Genomic DNA, 25,239 nt, shown 5'->3' on the forward strand with positions numbered 1-25,239 from the left:
AAGAGAAATAGCAATAATATGAGAAGGTAGCAGCTGGGAAAGTGCAGGCAATGGCAGAGGGAAGGAGGCAGATTGACCAAATGGGAATGTGAATGATGAAAATAGAGAAAAAAAAATCAGAGTAAGAAAAGGGGGGAAAGCTTTCTTGGAAAGTTGTGGGTCATGGGAAAACAACTCAAGGTAAAAGTCCCTGTTCACAGAGTGGCCTAGGTGTCCGATTCCTGTGAGCTCATCTCTTACTCCTCTCCCCTGCTCACTCTCCGCTGCTCTCTCTTCCTCCCTGGGGTACACAAATGTGTCAGGAATGCTTCCACCCTTGGACTTTTGCCATGGCTTCTTCTCTCCTTAGGTTCCAGCTAGGGGCAGGAGCATTCCTTACCTCTTAATTAAATCTTCATTCCAATGTCTAGCACTGTCTCAGTGAGACCTACACTGACCACAAAAGAAATACTACAACTCCCCTCCTCCTGCCCCAATTCTTCTCATTGTTTTATATTTTTTTCATAACAGTTGACACATAATCAACTTTCCATATGCTTAAAATTAATTGAAGTATTTTTACATTGATTGTCTGCCTAACTAAAATGTAAACACTCTGAGGTCAGAGATTTTGTCTGACTTGTTCATTGACATTATCTCAGTGCCTAGAACAAGGTCTGGCATACGGCTGGTGCCCAGTAATTTTTTTTTTTTAATTCATGATGAAAACGGAAGGGAAAAAAAGGAGGAAGAAACTAATCCCGGACTCAGGAAAAATATTTTCTAATTTTCCATTTTAATTAGCATTCCCAGTGCTTTGACAGGAGCATAACATTGCACACTAGAAAGGTCTCAACATCTAATTATATTTAAATTATAACTGTTAGCTTTGAGTTTTAATAACATCATTTGCCTTCGATTCTACTGTAACCAGCTCTAAATAGAATAGAAGTTGAAACACTATAAACAGAAAACCTCAAATATGTGTATTAAAAAGTGTTCAATATTAAGAACTCTAAAAATATGTTGGTTTCTAAAAATTCGCTAATTATGCAAAGTGTCTATTTACATGTTTGGTTATATACCAACAATATTCTTTAATTCATAAGGCTTGTCTCTTGACAACTAGTTGAAGTATCTGAAGCCCTGATATCTAGCAATTAAAATTATAGTGGAAGCAACTGGTATAGACAAAGCACAGATTCTGTCACACTTGATCACCTCTTTCCATATCATGCTCAGCCACCCTTAATGAGGAAAGATGGAAAATGTCTACTGCTTCTTAAAGTAAGAATTTTCCCAAATTGGAGTTCTAAACTTAAGAAAGTAGTTCTTCATTGGGTAAACATAGTAATTGACTTTTATAGCCTTTTTGAAAATACATATGTATGTATCCTTTTTAAATCTAGAAAGAAATGCATTATATATGAATGAATGAATAAGCAATGAGTCTGCTGTGTTTCTTTCCATAGGCATCCAAAATAACAGTATGCAGTCATGTCAGGAGCACCAAATAGTCAAGTACTATTTTCAGAACAAATGTTACAAAGTATTATTTTAATCCGGCAATGTTTCACTGCCTTTTAACCGTGCAAAACTATACTCTGCCATCTCCTCCACATTCCATTATCCAGCATCCTAAATCCTGACCCAAGTCAGTGAAGTGTACGGATAATCAACATGAAGCAGAGCATTTCTAGAAGAGCATATGGAATCTCGAACAGTTTTCAGTGCATATTAACGGTGTTTACGTTATTATTTATTAGGGTGTGCATTAGAGTCAAATGTTATACTTGAGGTTATCACTACTTGAGAAGGATTTGGAAAACTTAAGTTTAGAGGAAATTACAATGTTAAGTAAGAGATAGAAAATAAGATCTATAAGGAAAATTTATTGAAACACACTACTGTTGAAATAACTAAATGACAACCCTCTGGAATCCAGGGATCCTTGTCTTCTCAGTCCTTGTCATATGGCCACTGCCATCAAAGAATAATTTTATCTCATTAATGGCAGCTCAAGAAACCTGGCATGCACTCACTGATAGACAGTGACAGCTTCTGAAGCTGTACAGCAGGACGATGCCATAGTGGAAGAACCACAACATCACAGTTAACTTTTCCTGGCTGGAAGGAAAAAAAAAAAAAGAAGCTCTGTTAAGTAATATTCCTTGCTATTTTATTCAGATATAATCCAAGTCAATTTTTTCCTTTAAAATATAAAATGAAAACAATAATCCATGAAACAGAGGTGAAGCTCTATCCTTCAACTTCTGTGTTACAGTGTTTTATCTCTCTTATAGCAAAGCCAGGTCCTGATTAGATCCAGCATTCTTCAATCTTAATGGAGTAAATTGTGACTCAAAGGAAGCCTAAAGTAAATGTTCTCAAGTGGATGTGATGTCACCCTCCAGGGCAAGTTTGTCTAACCCACAGCCCAGGGGCTGCATACAGCCCAGGACAGCTTTGAAAGTGGCCCATCACAAATGCATAAACTTTCTTAAAACGAATTTGTAAACTTTCTTAAATTATGAAGTTATTTTTTGAGTTTTTTTTAGCTCATCAGCTATTGTTAGTGGTAGTGTATTTCATGTGTGGCCCAAGACAATTCTTCTTCTCCCAATGTAGCCCAGGGAAGCCAAAAGGTTGGACACCTCTGCTAGTCTAGGGGATATTTGGCGATCTCTGGAGACATTTTTGGAGATGTTTTGGGTGGGGGCAGAGGTGTGCTTCTGACATCTAGTGGGTACAGGCCAGGGATGCTGCTAAACATCCTTAATGCAGAAGACAGCCTCCTACAACAAGGAATTATCCAGCCCAAAATGCCAACAGTACTGCAGTTGAGAAATCCCAGACTACAGGTTCTAGCCCTTATATTCAACAAGAAGTTCAGTCACTTAGGAAATAATTCCCACAGCTCCTACTCTCTGTGCATCTTGTATTAGAGTAATCATGAGGGTAATGGAGCAGTAGATGAACTTACCTCTATGTTTGGAATCTCAGCACTTTACATGCATTGTTTAGTATAAGCAATGAGGGGCAGTCAACTCGCCCTTCTCTAAACTAAATTTATTATTTTATTTTGAAAGATTTAGACTTCATAAAGCTTAAATATTTTACTGAGATTTCCCAGTTTTTTTTTTTTCCAAAAGAGAACTCTTACCTTGTGAAGTTGTCATTTGATAAGACTAGGGCATCAGTAAAACTTTAATGTTGACACCAATTAGCCATAACCTGCAAATTGAGTATTTCACAAGGGCCAAGTTCAGCCAATAGTTCTGGGCTCTGGTGTCTACTAATACTCAAATCAAATATAGTCATTAGAGCTTGAGAATCAATAATAGATTCTGGCTTCTTGTTATCATTGACTTCTTTGATAAGTAATTTTGCTGAGAACATATTTGAGTTTAAATTAACAACCATTTCCTATATACTGTACAGTGATTAATTAACTAATCTGGGCATTAAAAGTCAAGACTTTTAATCTCAGCTTTACCACTTGTTTTGTGACCTTGGTAAAAAAAAATCAATTAAACCAATATTTGCCTCTTATTTAAGATGTGGATAATACTTAAAACTCCTGTGAGCAGTGAGATAAATATTGGTGTGATAATTAATGTATAAATTGCCAAATAGATTGCAGTTATCAAGACTAACGCCCCTCATCTGTGATGACTTCACATGTGTTTGAAACTTACCATGGACTGAAGTTTCCAGAGCTTAAGAAAGTTTTCTCCAGGTCTACATTGGTAGCAAGTAGTGAAACTAGAAAGACTGTTTAAGTCTTCTGACCATGAATCCAAGGCTTTTTGTGTATAGTATTCTGCTCCTTCAAATCTATACCATCCAAAAATTTGCAAGCATGCTTTCTCAGCGTGTCTATATGTGTCATAATTATTTGCAGATAAGCATTGAAAGAAAATTATTTGGAATGCCATGTCGATTACAAAGTATTAGAAATAATTTGTGTATTTTGTTGATTTCCTACTCTATCTCACATATTAATTACTCTTTATATATGTGCATATATTATATATTATAATATGTTTTATATTTATTATTGCATTTATTATATGTTATCTCCCCCACAGGAGCACCTCCTCATGAGTTCCTCAGAGTCCCAATACTCTCTTGTCTTGAGGCTGGTTGCTCTTCAACATCCTTTGTTTTATTTATTTATTAATTTATTGGCTTATTGATTTTAGAGAGGGGATCTCACTTTGTCACCCAGGCTGGAACAAGGTCCTCTACTTTGAGCTTCTACTATGCAATTCTCCCCACGCATTTCAAGAAATTCCCATCTTCTAACTATTGGTGCAATCTCACCCTTCAAAGTCCATCTTCTCAGCCCTGGAAGTACATAACTCAGATTCACATCTGAGTCATTAGAATAATCTTTTATGGCTTCCGACAAGACAGAGCAGAGGAGGCTTCCATACTCTAAGTAGCACAGAACATTTCAAGGCGAGCATGAGCACTGCCAGGCTCTCTGAGGGTTCCCTACAGTGTAGTAGCACATCTGCCACATTACTCTTCTGAGTGTCCAGTGGGGTAGCTGTTAAATTACACGCACATCCTGCATGCCCATTTTATCCCAATATATGAGTCCTCAGAGAAAGTTGTCTAAACTGTCAGTCGAGTCCAATCAGTAAGTGAAAAATTCTGTTAAAATTGGGACAAATAAGGTAACCATGAATCCTGGCCGGGCACGGTGGCTCACACCTGTAATTCCAGCACTTTGGGAGGCCGAGGTGGGTGGATCATGAGGTCAGGAGATTGAGACCATCCTGGCTAACACAGTGAAACCCTGTCTCTACTAAAAATACAAAAAATTAGCCTGGTGTGGTGGCGCAGCCCTGTAGACCCAGCTACTTAGGAGGCTGAGGCAGGAGAATCACTTGAACCTGTGAGGTGGAGGTTGCAGTGAGCCAAGATCGTGCCACTGCACTCCGGCCTGGGCCACAGAGTGAGACTCCATCTCAAAAACAAACAAACAAATAAAAAACAAAAACCATGAATACTGGCTTTCCCTGTCAGGGTGAATGTTTTTTGCCTGTGCCTTCATAGATAACTTTAGTGGATCACTGGGAGAGCCTGTGTCAAGAGTGGCCAACTAAGGCACAATTCTAAAAAAGACAAGACTATCTTCTGCAGTTTTTAGGATCATTGTCTTTAATACTTTTGTTGTCATTGGAAATTGCACATTATATTATAAACTGATTAAGCACTGAATACATTATCATGTATTTAATAAGAGCTACTTCTGATCATATGTCATTACTGGTGGCCTTTGTGAAACCTGCAAATTTTTGCCTCTGTGTTTTATTCTATTCTGTATCTGGCTCCTAGACCTTTATTAACACCCAGTATAGACCGAATAAAAATATTTTCACTTGATATAATTTTAATAACCTAATTTATACTTGTTTCTTTCATACATATTCATATGAAGACCACATAACCCCCAGAAAAATGGAATTTATGCTATGAATTGATTAGCGTATCAAGCACTTGCATCAGATGCATACAAAATGCATGTTCTTTAATATGTACAACTTCTAAATCCCACCTGTTACTGTAACAGTCTCAAAAAATAAAACAGCAATGGCAATATGATAGTTCATTTTTAGGTTTTACACATTAAAACATCTGTAAAAAGTAAGGAAAACTTATCATCTAAGATTAACTTATTATCTTATTTCTTTTATATGTAAAACCCTTGAATTTAAATCTTGCTTTCAAGAAGACAAGGAGAAGAAAGAACTATTAGATAATATGAAAAGCACGTGACTACCTCCCATTAGAGAGTTTCTTTCATAAAAATTAAGAAAAGGGTCAGAAGAGCAAAATTATGCTATTCTTATCATGGATAGCATACCTTAAGAGCAGAGAAGATTAGGAGGGGACGAGTGTTTACTATTCATAGTAAAAGCCACCATGTTGCTGCAAGGAAGAGCGTGTTTTAACTTTGCTTTGTGATTTGAGCATTTTACCAGGTTGTAAGAGTTGAAAAGCTCTGAGTCTCATTCAGTCATTTAAAAGGAAGTGAAGGGAAGAAAGTGTTTAATGCGAAGTCTAGCTGTCCTAGTGTTTGTATTAAGATGGAGCTACCCAAAGTTCTCTAAAGTATGAGATCTTGGTGATGTAAGAAAAAAATCAGACTTCATTTTGCATTCTACTAGTCTCTCCTTTTGGATTATTCTTTACACCTTTGAAATGTCCAAGTCACTCAGGGATAGCTATTTGTAAGCTGCCACTATGAGATGACATTTAAAATGAATGGAAAAGATATAGACAACATCCTCTCTAAATCAACAAAATCAACCTTGGCTTGAAAGCTGGTGTGGAAATGCTCATTTTCTGTCCCATTCTTCTGTGCATATGACATTCTGGAAATTATACATTCTGTTTTACAGAACTAAATATTTATTACCAGAGGAAAATAGGTTATTAATTACAGCCAAAGGCTGCTTTGATTAAATATACAATTAATTAGCTATGCTAAGCTCATCCATCCCAGAGCTCCTAATATTTTCAGCCCAATGATTCTTCTAGTACTTTTAATTAAAATTGTTCTAAAAAGCCACAAGTTAGCTGCATGTGCACTTAAACTGAAGTTATCTCTGCAGTGTTTCACTGGTTTCCGTATGCCATGTAATTAATCTTTAGTGATTAAATGTACATAAAATCATCGGAGATGCAAAGTAATTTGTGCAGACATGGAACAATGGAGAGCTTTTACTGGGCCTTGGCAGGATTGTTTTATCTGCTGAAAATTATTTCAAAAGCATACAGATGTTAATTGTTTGAAGGAAGTAAATGTACAAAACTGTGCCCTTCTCCCCCACTCTTCCAAATGAAGCTAAATAAAATCAACAGTATTAGTATAGAAAAATGTTATGGCAATTTGAATTTAAGGATGTGATGACTCTATTTGGTGGAGATGCATCCACTTTTTTGCCCTGTCTTGTTTGCTTGCTGAGGCAACCATAGTGTCATGTAAAACATGGTTTTCAGAAAGTGCCGCCCCAAATATTATTGCCTTGTTGTACACGCATGCTCTCAGATAGACCTGAAACCTTCAGTTGGTTACAACTCTCCATGCACTCCAGCTGCGGTCTTAGGGAAATCCTGTTTGAATCACTCATAGTGATTGTGTCCACGAAGGTAAAAGCAGGTAAGAACCCAGGTGGTCTTTTTCACTTGGAACTTTGTCCTATCTTATCTCAGTGGGCTGCTGAATTTCTGTAAGGCAGCAACAGCTTTATCTCAAAGGTGGCCTAGGCTGGAAAATTGGCAGACACTAAGTCACCTCCTTTCTGAGCTTTTCCTGATTCACTTATATTAAAAAAATAATGTGGGGGGGGATTCTCTTTACCAAAGTTTTAAGCTGCATCAAGAATAGCACTTATTCATGCATCTGCATACATCATCGTACATTTTTGGAACTGAGGTAATCCTTGGAGAGCATTTTGTCTAACCTGTTCTTTTCACAGAAACATTTTTTTTTTCACTTTGCAACTGGAGTTTCCTTGTCCTGGGAACATAAGTTAGAATAGTTATCCACACAGTTATGAATGGGGATCAGGCAGTTGATTCACCACTTAATTGTAATCTTATGAACTACTTACTGTATTTACTAAAAGGAAATAGGAGAATAAACTTCCCACCAATCATCTTGTTCAAGTTTTAGAGCTTCTATGCTAAATATTTTATTGATGTTTAAAAATAACTAATATGAATATATAGAAAAATCCTGGGTATTTTTTCACATAGTGTCATCTTCAGCAAGTTGCTTAACTTATTTAGTTTTTTAACCTATAGGATGAATATAATAATTTCTGCACCTCTAGTGGCAGATAGTACTAAGCAGCATGTGTGACACAAATAGTAAGCATTCGACAAATTTTTGTTACTGTTGTTGTTATTATTATCTATTTCAGGGTGCACATAGAGACGACCATGTCGATGAAATTACTGGGGCAAATTCCAACTATTCTATAGAAAATAGTATCAGTTGCTATTTTAAATGCATTTACTTTATTTTTTTTTTTGCCTTAGGCATCAATCTATGTTTCATTAATATAGAACAAAATATTTCTTTTCTAAATCCATGAATTTGAGAAAGTTAAGGGCATGGTATTGGGAAGGTTATGGGCACACATTCAGGTGGTTTTACTTGCGGATGTAAAAGCTTGTGAATTTCCCTTAGGGCTTGGCCTTTCTGCTGTGATTTCATGTCATCGACTGAACTCAACAAGTGTCAGGCTGCATTCAAATGGCAGAATTGATTGTTGAAAGTGATTTAAGCCTCCTGCTTCTCCTAGGAAACTGGTTGCTTGTTCAAATTTTGTCCTGTCCTTTCAAACTGATGTGAAATACCATTCATTGCATAGGCACTAAGTTAAAAATGCTGGTATTGAAAGGGACAAGTTGTATGTCATGCAAGTTCTACTTTCTTATATTAATGTCCATGTTGCACAACTTCTATATATTCTCTTTGGTAACATACCTTTCTAAGTTTATATCCTACACAAAGGTATAATGATGCAGGTAAAGGACCTTAAAAAGTATAAGCATGTGTGTTTGTGCATGTGTGTGTGTGTGTGAAAGAGAGAAAGAGAAACAGAGAGAGAGAGATTGAATGTGTTTATGGTGGAACAGTTACCCAGTTGGCTAGGTGGGTAATAACTAGAAAAGTTGAGTTTCAGAATATTGGAAGAAGTGAATTTTGATTTCTAAAATAACCTCTGAAAATGTAAGTCTTCAAGGGATGGGCAACATCTACTTGGAATGCCTTTATATACTTAAAATTCAACCTCTACAGCTTGTATTTCTGCACAGTGTGGATTAATTGATGGGAATAGATACCAAGGGTAGGTTGTTACAGAAAATCTGCCAATCTGAATCCATGGGGCCCACTGAAATCCATGTGAATGGCAGCATCAGGATACCATTTTACAGCTCTCTTCATCCTCTTCCAATTGGACTATCCACACTGTCCCTGTCTTGACTCAAGTACCCATCATTTTTCCCACTAATTTCCTAAATGGTTTCCCTGCTTCCATTCAGTTATGTCTCACCACAGCCTTCCAAGTTTTATACCCCTAAACCTAAATGAGGCCACGCTACTTTTCAGATGAAAGGTATTTTTTAAAAATCCTTTACCATGACCCATGGAGGACATTAGGATCTATGTTAAAGCTGTCTTTCTCTACAACCTCTTCCCCAAGACTCAGTCACCCCAGACCTCTCATGGTCCCCAGAGGACTTACTCTTTCATGCCTCAACACTGGGGTTCCTCTCCTTTCTCCTATCTGTGCAGTTTATAAAGTTCTTCATCTCATCAGACCCACCTCAAACGTCAAAGTCCTGGAGTCACATCCCAATAGCACAGGCACAGTTAGCCCTTTGTGCTCTTGCAGAGCTGTTAATACCTTCCTTTCAGCTTTTTATGAGTTTGGTTACAATTATAGATGTATATGTTGTTTTTCCCAGATTGTAAGAGCAGGTGCCTTTCCTTGCTCAGCCTGTTACACTCATTTACACTCAGCTTCCACAACTTTCAAATGGGGATAACATACTTACCTCCCATGACTCTTCTTGGATGTGATTGAGATAATATAGGCCAAGGGCTTGGCTCAGCTCCTGGCACTCTGTGAGTGCTCACTCAGTGCAAACTAGTATTACTGTCATTGTCACTGCCAGGAATGTAACGTGTATCCCCAGAGAGTAGCCTCATCTCTGTCACTCAAGAGTTACCCAGGAAGGAAGGAGGGAGGGAAGGAAGTGTTATGGATCACCACCGTAGCACTGTGCCGGCTGCCCTAGCTTTGTTTTTATTTGATCCTATCTGCAACTCTGAGTGGATATTATTATCCCCTTTTCCACATGAAGAAGTAGAGGCTCAGAGAGTTTCAGTAACTTACTCAAAGTCACAGAGCTAGTCCCCAAAACTGTGTTTAGGCCCAGTTCTGTGTGATTCCCACATCGATGCTCTTTTCTGCTACAACAGTGAATGGCAGGGCATTGAGGGGTTTAAGAGCAGAGCATCCCTGACCTTTGCTTGCCACTCAGAGATCATTTGTACAATACATTTAAGTCAAAGGAATAATGTCGACAACTGGGCTACAGAATGGAGCTGGGAAGTGAATGTAATGCAGTTTGCATTGTGAACACAGGTGATTTTAGTGACAAGTGCAATCATATTTGTTTAAACATGGTTCTTGATAAAGAAATATATGAAAATGTATTTAACACATAATTATTTTCAAGTATGTGCCAGGCACATTTTTAGGCCCTGAAACTACAGCACTAAACACAATTTCCAGTTTCTTATCATTCAGTGCGTTTTGTACAGAAGCATTTAAATAGTGAAGCGGTTGGTTGCTGTCATAGACAGGGTATAATGAACCTCTGGTGAAGACACTTTACCATCTTCTTTCTTGTTATGACAGATGCCCTGTTGTTGTAATTCACTGTCTCCTATTCCTTTATGTGGTACAATTTGTTTCTTTTATTTAACAAATCGGTATTTTCTAGCTCGTGCTAGTGTGGCTAAGTTGCAAGGTAGATTTCTACATCCTTTTATGCTGTCATCATAAAGATGGGACAAAAAAGATCTTGTCCAAGGGCTAAGAGCACATTTCCTCTTGTTCAATGGATATGAAAGATGAATAGCTCTGTCCAAATCCTCAGTTGTTGATGTTGTTTGCAGGATTTTTTTAAAGAAACCTGAGTTGTTTAATGACAATGACATTTTTTCCCAATGAAATAATTTGAGTTTATTTCAAGTGTTTATTGTATATATGTCTTATGCCTTTATATCCTCAGACCTGTTACAGAAAATTTTGTCTCCATCTGAATTCCTTGTTATGTTTTAAATACTTGGGTCTGATATGTCAGAACTCAGTGAATAGATTTATTAATAATCACCTACATCATTTTAGTATTACGTTAGGAAGTAAAAGGTCAGTAAGTAGTTGTTATCCAACCATTTCATCAGTGGGATCTTCTCCAAAGATTTGAGTCATTTTTCACTGCATATAGAGTCATTTGAGATATAAAAAGTCTTTTTGTAGTAATGAAAGAACTCCCACAATTAGCCAGGAGGCAGCCATCTATCTTTTTAAATAGCTCAGCTTGGAGAGCAGGATATCAGGTGATATTCAGTAGATGAATTGTTATGACAAAGATAAAGTTGGTGACACAAATCTGTGTTTTTTGCTTGTAGGGATATGTGTGTGTGTGTGCATGTGCACACAGAGAAAAAAAGACATTCATAGTAGAGTAAGAATTTGTTTTTCTAGAGATATGCAACAGAAACAAACTCTACAGGAAGCTATTCATCTATCAATTCCTTATAATTATTTGTGAACTCTAAATGATTACAGCATGAATCTATTTTTAACTAATAATAAATATAACAATATTTTGAAACTTTTTTTCAGTTTCAGACATCAAAAAATTATGAGAATAAAAAATAATAATTTTAAGTTCCAAGAATAGTATAAAAATTCTCAAATATCATTCACCTAGGCTCCTCAAATTTTAAGATTAATTAACAGTTTACATTTGCTTTAGATTCTCAATCTCTCTCTCTCTCTCTCTCTCATCAAGTCATAAATGTTAACATCACCAGTAATAGACAAATAAACATTACATGCCTCCTGAAAAGTTAAGCTGAAAAGGACACACCACCACTTCTGGACATTCCTGCTCAAAATACATAAATATATAACCTGAGTCTAATCAAGACAAACATTAGACAAACCCAAATGGAGGGATTGTCATAGTTTATTTTCTGCTGCTGTAACAGAATACCACAGACTGGGCAATTTATAATTTTAAAAAATGCGTTTCTCACGGTTCTTGAGGGTGTTAAGTTCAATATCAAGGTGCCAGCATCTGGCAAAGGCCTTCTTTCCATGTCATAACATGGTGGAAGGCACCACATGGCAAGAGAGAATGCCAGAGAGCAAAAGGGATGGGAAGGAGAGCAAACACATTGTTTTATCAGGAACCCACTCGTGATAATAGCATTAATCCATCCATGAGTGCAGAGCTCTTATAAACTAATCACCTCTTAATGTTTTCATGTCTCAACACTGTTGCATTGGGGATTAAGTTTCTAACATGTGAACTTTGAGGGACACATTCAAACCATAGCAGGGATATTCTACAAAATAACTGTACACATCAAACAACTATATAAATACTTTAAATGTGTTCTATGATCTCAATAAAAGTTATATTTTAAAATCTCCCTTAAAAATGTGTAAATTTGCTAAATCTGACAAACTCATAATCTCATTTTAGATTCAACTACTTTTGATAGTAAAGTTAATTTGCAAAGATAGCAAATTTCAGCTCTTGCCACATTTTTGTTAAAGTCAGAAGAGTTTCATGCTTAGGGTCCCAGAAGAAAACAAATAGCATAATCAAAGCATTTAATTGAAGAAAGTTTAATGATGGAACAACTTACAAACACATGAGCAGAGTTAAGATAAAGAACCTAGGGAATAGCAAGAGAGGGACGTTCTTACTACCTATAGACCTGGAGAGGGAAGGTGAGTCAGGATTGTGAGCAGAGCCAAGCAAGAGCTAGAGTCTTGGGGACTGGATAAAGACCTGTAATACTCTCTAACCATTGACTTAACCAAACCAAAAACAGTAGAGATCCTGGGTGAGGCAGGGGTGCCAAGACACAGAGCTGGGTAAAAAGAGCAGATTGCGGATCTGAAAGACAAACCAAAGACAACCAACTCATGTGCCAAAAAGCAGAAACTTCCATTTCTTTCATTAAGGTGAGGGGAAATAAACTTATTTATAAAGAGGTTAATAAAACTATGTTGTGTGCATTTTAGTTTGTTTTCCTCAGTAAGAATCAGAACATATCTTATCACGTTTCTTAATTATAGGAATAATTCATATAAATATGCACTCTTCAAAGGTGTTAAATGCTTTGATGGGAAAGCTTAAAAGAGAAGTGTGACAGTGGAAACAAGGAAAGGAAGAGAAAATACAGAAGGAGGGATACAAAAAAAGCAAGACAAGGAAAAGATAAAGAAAGGAAAAAGCAATTGTGACAGATACATCCTCAAGATTACCTATAACCAAAATTATTCATTGGTTCAGGAACAGTTTGGATAAGTTCACAAATAATGGATCCATAACCTCTTCATATGAAAAATTAAAAATGAGTCCTGCTTGCATTTGAGAATGCCTTACCATCAAAGTGCTCTGTAGAAGGGATCAGAAGCAACATACTGGACTATTGTTGTGACCTCAGTGTCACAATCTATTAACTAAATGTAATAATAGGCTTTTAAAATAGCTCATTGGGGTGCTGGGAGTCCTCAACTCAATACTGTTACATATGTAAGCATTTTCAATGCATTCAGTATCTTAGGTTGCAAATGGGTGTTATGTTAAATCAGATTAGTAGGGGCAAATCCCAAAATGTCACAAGTTATAGGTTAGGCAACAGTCTTTATTAAGGAAACACACAAGTCAGGAATCAGCAATACACAGTCAAGCAAGGGACCAGAAACTGTGGGCATGCGGTGGGTCTGTATTTCAACAGAGGGATCCCAGCCTATTGTTGCTCTCTCTTATAGGGAACATTGTCAGTAAGGGAACAGACTACTGGAGGTTCAGGCTGCCTGGGTTAGATATCACTTATTTTCATTTGCCTGAGAAAGCCAGCTGCCTGGCAAAGTCCCTGGGGATTTTGGAGCTAAGGGAAGCTGCAACACCCCATACCCAGGGAAATGAAGCTCCCAGTCTCTTGTTGTCCAGATAGACAAGAAGAAGAAGCCCCAGGATCACTTTAGGATAAGTCTGCTCATTGTGTCACATGGAATAGTCGCCATATTCTCTTCCAAAAATCCAATTATAGCACTGTCCAAAGCGGAACACTGGACTAAATAGACTTTGGGGTTGATGCAATCTAACATTTCCTATGTATTTAGGTTCTGAAATTATATGAAGAACACAAACCTACATATCAGTGATTGTTTTGTTCATTGATAACCTTTTTTTAAAGGTCAAAGTTAATTTTAGTCAGGTTTCCTTCATACAATTTTGCAGATTCCTATTATGTGACTTCTTTTTATTATAAATATGTTCTACACTATGCTATATTCCATTAATATAACAATGTTCAAATAGAGTCAATCATACCAAAGTTTAGGAAAAAAGAAGAGTGAGCTGAAATGTCTTAAAATTAATTTGAAGATTGTATATGACAAGTGCTTTGATGAATACAGGGTTCAGATTATCTGAAATTCCTTCTCTATCAAACATTTTAGCAGCAATTTAAATATTGTTTCTTCCTTCTGTAAAATATTACTAGATTGCGCTTTGGCAACACCTCCCTAATTATCAAATAGAGAATTTACTCTGCGTCACTTAGGGACTTCAGTCAAAATTAATTCCACAGTTACTAGTGAGGGTGGGAGATTTTGTAGACTAACCAGGTACAGGATCATGTCCAAACAGAATTATAATACGCAAGTATTTTATACTTATCCTCAATTTCAAATTCAGTTATATCAATTGTCCATAATCCTTAGAATTCTATGCTTCTTTTATGGCGCATTCTTAAATTTATTCTCCCTTGAAAGCCATAGATGCTTAGAAGGCCTTATTTCTCATAAGAGGCATGGAGGTTTGGAAACCCTCGTCATTCTCAAACAGCTGACTCTAGAAATGGCTTCTCACTAGAGTGAACTGAGTTATTCATGCACTTGTTAGCACTTCAAAAGAAAATCAAAAAAGGCTGCTTGTTTTCTGATATCCAAGAAAATTTTGCATGTGGTTGGATGTGGAGGAATAATCAAAGTGAAACAGCTCAAATCCAAGCTGAGGCCACTAGGCACTCTGGGGAAGTTATTGAAGAGTGGCCCAGATTTTGCAGTATATCCAAAAGGGTAGATTATTCATTAAACAGAAGCTTCATCAAACATTACTATGATATGGTTTACATATGAAAAGCCCTCTTCTTTACTTAACATTCGCAAGTTGCTTATGGGTTAATTAGCCCATCTGCCACAAGAAATGTATTCGCACGTCTTTTACATTGATCACTGAAAAGTGATTGCTTTTTCTTTATCCACTTAAGATTATGCTATCAATATAATGGGAAATAATAACTTTTTAGAAACAGGATAATTATTTTTGTATCTAAAAATTTACATGTGTTTATTACAAGCCATCACTTGAATATATAATCTTTAAGGATATTCGTCTGTGCTGATCTGAATTGATAAGTGCAGGGATGAGGTGAAGACCTTCTCAGAAAATGGTTTCCTATGATCAATTTTTCTTCTAGCTTCCTATCATCTGTTTACTTGTTAATTCATTTGAATATATACCTTATAACTGCTTCAAGTTTCATATGATTAAGACTACTCTCTCCACTTTTTTTCTAATCCTACATTTAGTTTGTCTCAGGACAACCACATGTCACTATTTATCCTAGAATTTCTCTTATTGGCATCATCCTTTCCTCTTTTTTTGCTGTTGCCAATTCTGATAACCTCTTGTTGCATAATGTGTCTGCTTTTTCATTTATCTCAAGCCCAGTGGCTTAATCATCATTTCAGAATCCAATCTTCCCACCCTGGGACTACTAGCCTCTTATCAAATATCAATCGCACGAATCTTTTCAGTTGTATGCTAGTTGCCCGGTTACAATGGAACCAAATCAGTCTGGGCCACAGCTATCGAAATGCCAGAAGTTATGGCAATAGAGGAAATTATTGCATATACTACTCCTGTTTGTTATGACACCCTATCCTCTCAATCATTCGATTTAACAACCCTTTTGGAAAAAGGCTCTTTTCCTTTGGTATGCTTAAATCAAATTGCTCTTTCTTAAAATCCTTCTGCATGCAAACTCAAACCCCGTAACACGTGGGTATTTTTTTCAGTAATCAAGTTACCTTGCACCCTCTTCCCTCGGTTTTGCTCCTAACCATATTCATATTTTCTCCTGAAAATCAACTCATCTGTATTCCTCTAGCAAAAGATCTTCCCACCTTTTACTGGACACCCAGAAATATTTGGTATCTACCCTTAACTACCTATTTTAAATGGGACTCCTTTAATGGATAGTTTCTTCATCTTTAGTCTCATCTCACAAAACGATTAAAAACTATATGTCATCCGTACAAGACTAAATTTAAGATTGAGACAAAGGAGTAAGAGGGAAGAGGAAAAAAGGGAAGGTGGAATGGAGGGAGAGAATATAGTGTTAAAGAAACAGAATAATAAGTAAAGATATGGCAATATGAAACACCAAATATCTGTTATTGGTTTAAAAACTAATTACTTGATAAAAAAGGAAGTTTTGCTGTTGTTAACAAACTTCTGAGGATTAACTGTAGATATTCTTCCCATATAATTCTTCTCTCTAGCTGCAACTGATGATAACTGAGCAGAGCAATTGCCAGAAAATCCCAATTAAGCTTTTCTTTTCTTTTTTTTCTTTTCTTGTGAAAGGCATAATATGTAAAATGGTGACTTTTGATGGGCTAACAGTATGTTGATGAACTTCAAGTGAAGTGAAAAAAAATGTGTTTAGTATCATCAATGCTTGCATTTTCTAAGGGATCATGTGTAGCAGTGGAGCATTTAAAGGTCATAGACTTCTTTACTTTGAGAGATATTAAATAGCTTATGAAAATAGAGGTCAGCTGCATGACAACTGGAAGAAAAGAGCATTCCCCAATAGGGAAGTAAGATCTTGAGATTACATTGACTGTCCTTTTTTTAAGATTGTATTTGATTGTTCTTAGAGAAAAGAATGAAATTTGCATATAAATTTCATGATAATAAATAAATGAATATATAGGTCATATAATAAATAGCCATTGATCTTGACATATGAGCGCTAATATTGTTTGCATATACTAAGCATTACAATAATGATTTCACAGCCTAAAATACTTTGCAATAATTTTTATATTTCCTCAATAAAAACTATACTCCTCTGGATTTTGCAAAACAATCCTACTTAGCTTATAGTAACACAGATAAATAATCATTATCAGTAGGAATCTCACTTTTTAAAAATCTTTGTTGCTTCAAAGATCACTAAAGCAAATAAACATTCTGAACACCAGGACTAGATTAACATGTAAGGCTGAGGAAAAATGAGCCTTGTCTTGTCTTGGGGAAAAAATAGATGAATGGCATTTAACTGTCTACTACCTATTGACACACTTTGTGCATTAGTAGAATTTAATGTATGACTGGAAGAAACCCTGGTCACGAATTTTTCACTTTACCTTCAGATATTGCATAAAGTTGCCTCAAAAAAGTGGTCTTATTTCACTCTACCACTATTAGGGATTCCTCTTGATGCAAGGCTTATAGGAAAAGATAACATGTTGACACAGTTCCTGTAGATATATTAAATAGTTAATAAGGCCAGGAGTGGTGGCTCATGCCTGCAATCCCAGCACTTTGGGAGGCTGAGGTGGGTAGATCATGAGGTCAGGAGTTAGAGACCATCCTGGCCAACATAGTGAAACCCCGTCTCTACTAAAAATACAAAAATTAGCCTGGCATGGTGGCATGTGCCTGTAATCCCAGCTACTTCGGAGGCTGAGGCAGGAGAATCATTGAACCTAGGAGGCGGAGGTTATGGTGAGCTGAGATCACGCCACTGTACTCCAGCCTGGGCAACAGAGAAGACTCCATCTCAAAAAATAAAAAATAAAAATAAATAAATAAATAGTTGATAACAGACTGTGTGACTGAGATTTCTTTTCAGAGAGGGAAGGGTGTGGGATCCTGCAGGAACAGATCTTCACTAAACTGAGGGTACATCCTGAAGCAGGAAGGCTGAGGACAAAAGAGCAATTTTTACCTACTGCATCAATTCTCACAGAGCAGTCTTACCTGCCACTTGATTATCTTCCACAATCTGGAATGTACAAATACTGACCACAATATGAAACATAGAGGATGATATTATTCAATGAAAGGGGCTAGATTTTATGTTGTGCTTTTTCATTCTGGGATTTCTTATATCATCTGCTGTCTACATGTCCTCAGGGGAGACAGTAGTGGCCCCGGCCTGAGCACCTGTCATACAGCAGAAGCTAAAGGAATGAGTGTGATCATGTCCATAGGTGTCTCATGTCCACATACCCTCACGTGCCCCAAGTCAGATATTCCAAGGTGTATCAATGAAAACTCAGTGATAATTTTTCAAGTTTAGTTCATGGAAAAAAGAATCAGACAGAGAATGCATAGATTAGTGAATGTGTTCACACTGGTAAACACCCAGTCAAATCTCCACCTGGGGTTTCTTGCTAGTGATTCAAGTGCAAGAACTGAATTGGGACGTATTTTGCTGGTGAAGAAGCTTAATTGCTCATTTTTTGAAGGCACATTAACTCTTTCAGGGTCCATTGAGTAAATTAGCTACTCCAGGTCATTAAGCCTGTCTCTACATGACATGATGATTTCTACCTGGCATTGTGTCATTTACCCCAAAACGCCCCACGCTTGCTCTGAGCACACACATATTCCTCGTCTACTCAGGGAGAGAGAATGTGCTCATTTGAATGTCAGCAGTTTCTCTACAGCTGCAACTCAGTGACTTCTTTTGCTTCCTTTTTAGGCACCCAGGGATCTCTAAGGGTTTGCTGGTGCGTAAGTTATCAGTGGCTCACCAACAGGCGGGTGGCTTAGTTAGCTGTCTAGAAATGGTATAGTTTCAGGGATATTGGGCACAGTATTGTGCCACCAGATAGCTCTTCATATCTGCAAAAACCAGCATTATTGATTCATCTGGGGCGAGAGTCATAAAGCTTTTTCAGGATTCTAGAGTCCTTTATTAAAACACAACTTCCGCTAAAAGGCTGTGTTATCAGGACTCATTTTAGGGGAATAAATTGACAACTATTTGAGAGTGGTCTGTTTTGCCTCCCACAAGGTTTTTAGGGAAAGTGTGTAGGTGTTTTGGGAGCCACAGAGGTTGGGAAACATTCCTGGCCCTTGGTAAGCTGGCATAGGAGAGTCCCACAAAAAGAATAATTTTTCTCTCCCAAATGCCAATGGTTTCTCCCCCTGTTGAGAAGCAATGACTGAAGACAAAGGGAGACTTCACCTCTTTCTCTGTAATGTCCAGGGCTACCTTGGAGAGTCATGAATTGGTATAAATTAAAACAAGTGAGTATCCAGAGGGACATAATATACCCATTCAGAGGAATTTTAGAGCATTGCTTCTTTCAGTGAATATAAATATAAAGCCGGAATCTTGTAAGTATGCCAATTCTGATTCAGTAGGTCCAGGGTAGTGCCAGGGATTCTGTATTTCTAATCATCTTTCATGTGATGCTGATGCTGCTGGTTCACAGACCACACTTCAAACAGTGATGATTTAGGATAAAATACACATGGGCAATAACATGGTCTTGGATTAAAACATTATGAATATGGAGGAAATTTGACAATATCTTAAAAAATTAGATTTTAGGCAAGTAAGACCTTGATTAAATATTGAAAATCTCACCAAGAGATTGATAGATCATGAAAAAGTAGGATATACTTAACATTTCTATCTATCTGAAGACTTCGGTGACCCTTTTCTGAAACAGATGTGTTACTTAAATCTTTAAATCTTTGCTAATAGTTCTGCTGTTTTACTAGTTAACCAACTCCAGATACTTTATAAAGATACAGAAGTAATTGTTATTGTAATCTCAGGTACTTCATCATGTTGGTAAAGACTTCAGTAAATATTAATATCTGATTAAATATTCCATTACAAAATTCATATCAGGGCTGGTTGAAACCTTTCTCTCTATCTTTTATTAATCTATCACGACGGCCTCTCTGATCTTTCCTCTGAGATGAACAATGTCCTTATATGTTTGTAGGTCAATGGGAAGGATCTTTCGAAGGCCACCCATGAAGAGGCAGTGGAAGCTTTTCGCAATGCTAAGGAGCCCATTGTGGTGCAGGTGTTAAGGCGAACACCTCTTAGTAGACCAGCCTATGGGATGGCTCCAGAAGTGCAGCTCATGAATGCCAGCACTCAGACGGACATCACCTTCGAACACATCATGGCTCTGGCCAAGCTTCAGCCACCTACCCCTCCAGTGCCAGACATCTGTCCATTCCTGCTCTCAGACAGGTATTTTTCTGTCATTTCTTCCAAAGCCCTGTTTGTTTCCATTTGTCACGTAAAGCAGATGTTGGAAAGAAGCAGTTCCACTAGCAGGTTGACAGTTACGGAGACAGGCTTCCCAGCTCTGTTTGGAAAATGTCTCCCCTGTTTTGATATGTGCAATTAGTTCTCAGTGGTCCCTGCTAGCTACTCTCCCTGACCCACATGGTTGCTCCACCTGGGTAATCATACTTGCTAGCTGCTATGAAAAATTCTGGCTCTGATTAGTTCATCTTCATATTACTAGCTGTCAAAAGCCTCATGCTACTCATGAACACTGGTCAGGGAAATCACTTTTCTCACCAAAGCTGCCAAAAACCTTATTAAGACTCATGTGGAAGTGGCATCTTGGCACCACATTCTCCTGTGTGGGCCACCTCTCTCTCTTCCTTGCATTTCTCTTCTTTAAAGAGAAGCTAGGAAATTGATTTAATTAAAGTGCAATTCTCTGAAGAAAGCAATTACCCAATATATTGAGATATAAACAAAGGATCTTGGCTGTCAGAGAGTAAGTATAGTGCTATCAAATAAAGATCTATTCAAGGAATACTTCCTCCTGATTTTTGCCTAATTTAAAGGAAGTCAGAGAGATTTTATTCAAATAATCCTACTTGAACAGTTTCAGAAGTATGCTTGCCCAACTCATTGTGTTCTGTGAGCTTTCTAGCAAATATTCAAACATTGAGAATTTGTAAGAGCAATAGTCTCCTTAGCCTGCATTTTCATCACCTACTCCAATCCACTCTCTTCTTTGTAAAACATAGATCTGAGTCATGCCACTTTCCTGCCCTTTGATGGCTGGCTCCCATAAGCCTGTTTCAGTGGGTCACAGATGTACAATAGAATCACCTGGGAACTTTTAGAAGCTGTATCAGTACCTGAATCACCCCTTAGGCCAATTAAATGAGAATTCTTAGAGTAAGGCTTAGGCATCGGAATTGTTCAAAAGTCTCCCTAGGCAATCCTAATGTGCAGCCAAGTTTTGAAAACACTCCTTGAGACTTCAAGTTCCAGGAAAGCAGGGGATCTGTTTGTCTTGGGTATCTCTTTATTCATTCATCCATTACCTTTTAAATAGCCCTTTGTATCACACAAATTGGATGTGTCAGGCATTGGAACTAGATGCTGGGCATAAAACTATGAACAAAAATAAAGTCACTGCCTTCTAGAGTTTATATTCTACAGGGGGAGTTGAACAAAAAGCAAAGAAACAAATATGTAATATTCATTAATACAGCCTAAAACATAGTAGCCATCCAATAAATACTTCCTTGAATGAATAATAATAGCTAGCCTGTATTAGCTAACTCAACATGCTTTCAGTATTATTCCAAACGTTTTGCATTTATTGACTCATTTAGTTCTCACAATAATCTTAGGAGGGAGTACATTATATTATCAACATTCTATGTCTAAGATGAGGGAACAGATATTAAGTAACATGGCCAAGATCACATAGCAAAAAAGTGAGAGGTCCAGGTTTCTAGGCCTAAGAGGTCTGACCCCAAAGCCTACCCCCTTAGCCAGGGCATCTTGCTGCTCTTCCTAGGTCCTGCAGACCTTAGCTTAGAGACAACCTCCTCTAGAAAACTTCCTAGGGCTGCAGTGGGTCCACCCCTACCATGTGCTCCCAAGGCTCCTGAATTTTTCCCTTAATTATTGCACTGTATTAAAATTCCCACTTTGCTGCTTTCCCCAATTAATAGGGCAGAATTGGATTTTGTACACCAACATATTTCCAGCACTTGGCCTGGCATCTAGCAGCCACTGAATAAACATTGAATGAATAAAGTGTTCCTCACAGCAGGGCTCCCTTCTTACTATCTGAAAGACAACGGAAACACATCAGATGTCCAAAGCAGCACGCTTCGATGTTCCAACAGCCCAAAAGGGCTATGCGGACCCAGTCCAGCTATAAGCAAGGAGATTTATCTGGTAGACACAAGGCAAGGCTGCCTGTATTACTTTTACCAGTTTGACCTACGCTAGTTAGACCTGTGTGGAGCTGACAGCCATAGATAGTAGTGAGGAGAGGCTGGTAGAATATTTAGGCTGATCATAGTATGAGGGCATGAGGATGGGACTCTTGCCTTTCAGCAAGGGAGAAGGGAACTAATTGATACTGCTATCTCCAATTTTTCAAAAAGGTCCACCCTGGCAGGAGTTAGAGGTCTCATCTGCAACCAACTTGTCAATTGTATTTAGGCTTTTTCAGTGTCTTTTAGAAATAGAAAAGGCCTTATGCTCTTTGCTGTTAAACTATGCTTAGTCTTCATATGGTATGATGTGTAGTCTTTATATCAGAACATACCAAATTGAATAACATGTTTACAAACTATTTACAAATTTCCTAAAAGTTGAAATACATAAAAGCCATATCCTCTCATTTCCTTAATGTAATCTGCTCTCTCTGTTACTGAGAATTTTCTAAAGGTATTTTGAAACCTTGCGGCTTATAGGAGTTTCCACTGATTGATCGCCATGAATGTTCTTTAATATTTGTGTATATGTCTTTGATCAAAGAGGGGAAAATGTGCATTATGAGGGAGAGTGAGAAAGGGGGATCTTAAGAAAGAGAGGAGGGGACAATGTGAGCACATTTTAGAGTCTGAAAAAATATGTGCTTTTGAAAATGGTTTTCAAAAAATAGTCTGCATCTGTGGATTATGAAATTGGTAGTGCTTTATGACAAAATACCCCTCTTTGAGTAGACTGCAATCTCAAATGCCACACACCCACGTGTGGAGCTTGTCACATTCAGTGGAATGGAAGCAGGCCAGAAAGTATCAATAAAGCACCATGGACTGTCAGACATTTCACATCAGTCTTTCCACAGAATACAACTCTGACCACAGGCCCTTATTCCTAGCATTCTCTCAGAAATTGCAAATTGATGGACTTCACATAGAGGGAGAAAGAAAAGCTATTGCTTTTCCTGAGCTGTAGTTTGTTTAAAGACTAGATCACTACAGGTCTTATTTCAAAGCAGAGCAAACTAAAGTGAAATTCTAAAATCAGTTTTAATCTTGAAAACAACCCTTTTAATCTATTCCTATCATATTGCTACATTCCCCATAGCTGCCATTCTCTGCATCCAATGGAGCATGAATTTTATGAGGACAATGAGTATATTTCCAGCTTGCCTGCTGATGCAGACAGAACAGAAGACTTTGAATATGAGGTAAGATCATTTTCACACCACTTCACATTTCTTCATGAAGTTATGGTTGAGGGGTTTTGTATAACAAAGAAATTAATTTTTAACAGTGAGAAATGTCTTGTCTATTACATATCCAGTGTAAGATCTTTCTTTTTTTTTTTTATTGTTATTATTATTATTATTATTATTATACTTTCAAATACTATTTGTTTTAGCTATGTGGCTCTAGTGTTTTAAGTATATTGGAAAATATTTTTATAGTATAAGGTTAAATATAATTTGCTCTCATTTTGTTGCTTTTTAATAAATAATATTGCAGCAGCTACATTTTTAAAATCTATTCTATAATATATGTGGATTTCCAATTAGAGTTTGAAAAATATATTTAAAACAAAGATTGTGTTTACTACTTTCATTTGTTGTATAATATTCTAATTTTCATTGATTAACGAAATTTTATTATATTGTATTCTTCGGAAATGCAATATTCTCTTTGTGCCTCTGGTCTGTACTCTAAAGAGCCATTTCACAGACTTCCCAGAAATAGAGATGGCCTCATACCCTTTGTTGTTAAACTATATTTATTCTTCACATGGTTTAATGTTAGAATATTTGTACTGTGATATATAACAATTCAAAAAGTCCATCCATTAATTATTTAAAAGCTCTCACAAAAGTTAAAGAATGTATCCTAATATTTCCTCTGCTTCTGCAGCCTGAATATCTTTGAAAGGTTTTAGACTACTCTGACATTTAAAAATAAAATAGATTGAGGAAGTAAAGAAGCTTTGGTAAACAGGCAGAGAACCCATGATCACCTGCCCTTTTAATGCTTCAGGTGATGTCATACAAGTTCAGCAAAGTGTTCTCTTCCACTCTACAACCAGGAAATCCTGAAATCTCTTCCCTTAGGAGGATCTGAAATCAAATAAGGAAGCTCATCTAAAGCAAATGGCCGTTTGTTTGAAATCTTCTCCCCACAAAAGTCATTCCTGGGGATTACAGAAATCATTATTTCTTTGCAGCCAAAATTTAGAAGGATGTGAAATGACAACTGGTAACTGAGTAGATGGTTTTGTCATTCTTGTGTTGTTCATGTTCAATTTTTATCTCGTCTTTATTAAGTTGATTGAAAAGTTTTATTTTCTAAATCTACTCAAGCACTGACATGTATTACAATATCCATTGCTTTGTCTATTCATGTAAAATAAATTATAAAATTGAATTACTTATCCAAATAATTCAAGATTCTTATGTTTTCCTTTTAGTTAATGAATACTTTGGGTTTGGGGACCGGAATTATGTAGATTATTTCAACTTTTTATTTGGATGCCTTAAAGCTTTATTAAAATAAGCCAGTGTGCTGAGGGAGGGCATAGGGGAAGATTGTTTAGGCTAAGCAAGTTAACAGTCAAAGCCCTTTAAATGAATCAGCATGTCATTGAAATATTACAATACAGACAGATTTCCTTCCACTTCTATGGAGCTTACTGTAACTGAACCACATCCTCTTTTTTGACGAATATTAATCCCCAGAAGAAGCCAGCATCAGGATGATGTCAGTGGTGAATTCTCAGACAAGCTCTCTGTAGCCTGTAATCTCAACTAATCACAGCATCATAGTCATTAATTTGCTGTCAGCTGTGATTCCGTTGCCAAAGGCTCCTTTCTGAGTGATTGAAATAAAGAATGTTCCTGTGAAATTCAAATAAGGAAGGAGTTGCTATGACAGTTTTCAATCATTAGAAAGGGTGCGTTTGAGAACAACATGCATGGTTAAAGGTGGGAGTGGAGGTATGGGAGAATACCTCCAGAGAAATTTACCAGATTCAAGAGAGAATAATGGTTCTGCCCAGTACTCCTCAGTCTCTTACCGTTATGTGACACACACATAGAGTGGCAGGTGCCGTCC

The 25,239-nt window shown here is 37.1% G+C and overlaps 1 protein-coding gene across 2 annotated transcripts in view; it reads left to right on the forward strand.

The window, feature by feature from the left end:
• PDZRN4 (PDZ domain containing ring finger 4) overlaps window positions 1-25,239 on the forward strand; it is a 390,002-nt gene that overhangs the window by 301,914 nt on the left and 62,849 nt on the right. For both annotated transcript variants that reach the window (XM_054445135.1, XM_054445136.2), the window contains 2 exons: window positions 19,878-20,134; window positions 23,246-23,348. In XM_054445135.1, coding sequence (XP_054301110.1) covers window positions 19,878-20,134; window positions 23,246-23,348 — 360 coding nt within the window. The remainder of the gene's footprint in view (window positions 1-19,877; window positions 20,135-23,245; window positions 23,349-25,239) is intronic.

The sequence above is a fragment of the Pongo pygmaeus genome, chromosome 10 (assembly GCF_028885625.2).
Source record: "Pongo pygmaeus isolate AG05252 chromosome 10, NHGRI_mPonPyg2-v2.0_pri, whole genome shotgun sequence".
In the NCBI taxonomy this organism is placed as follows: Eukaryota; Metazoa; Chordata; class Mammalia; order Primates; family Hominidae; genus Pongo; species Pongo pygmaeus.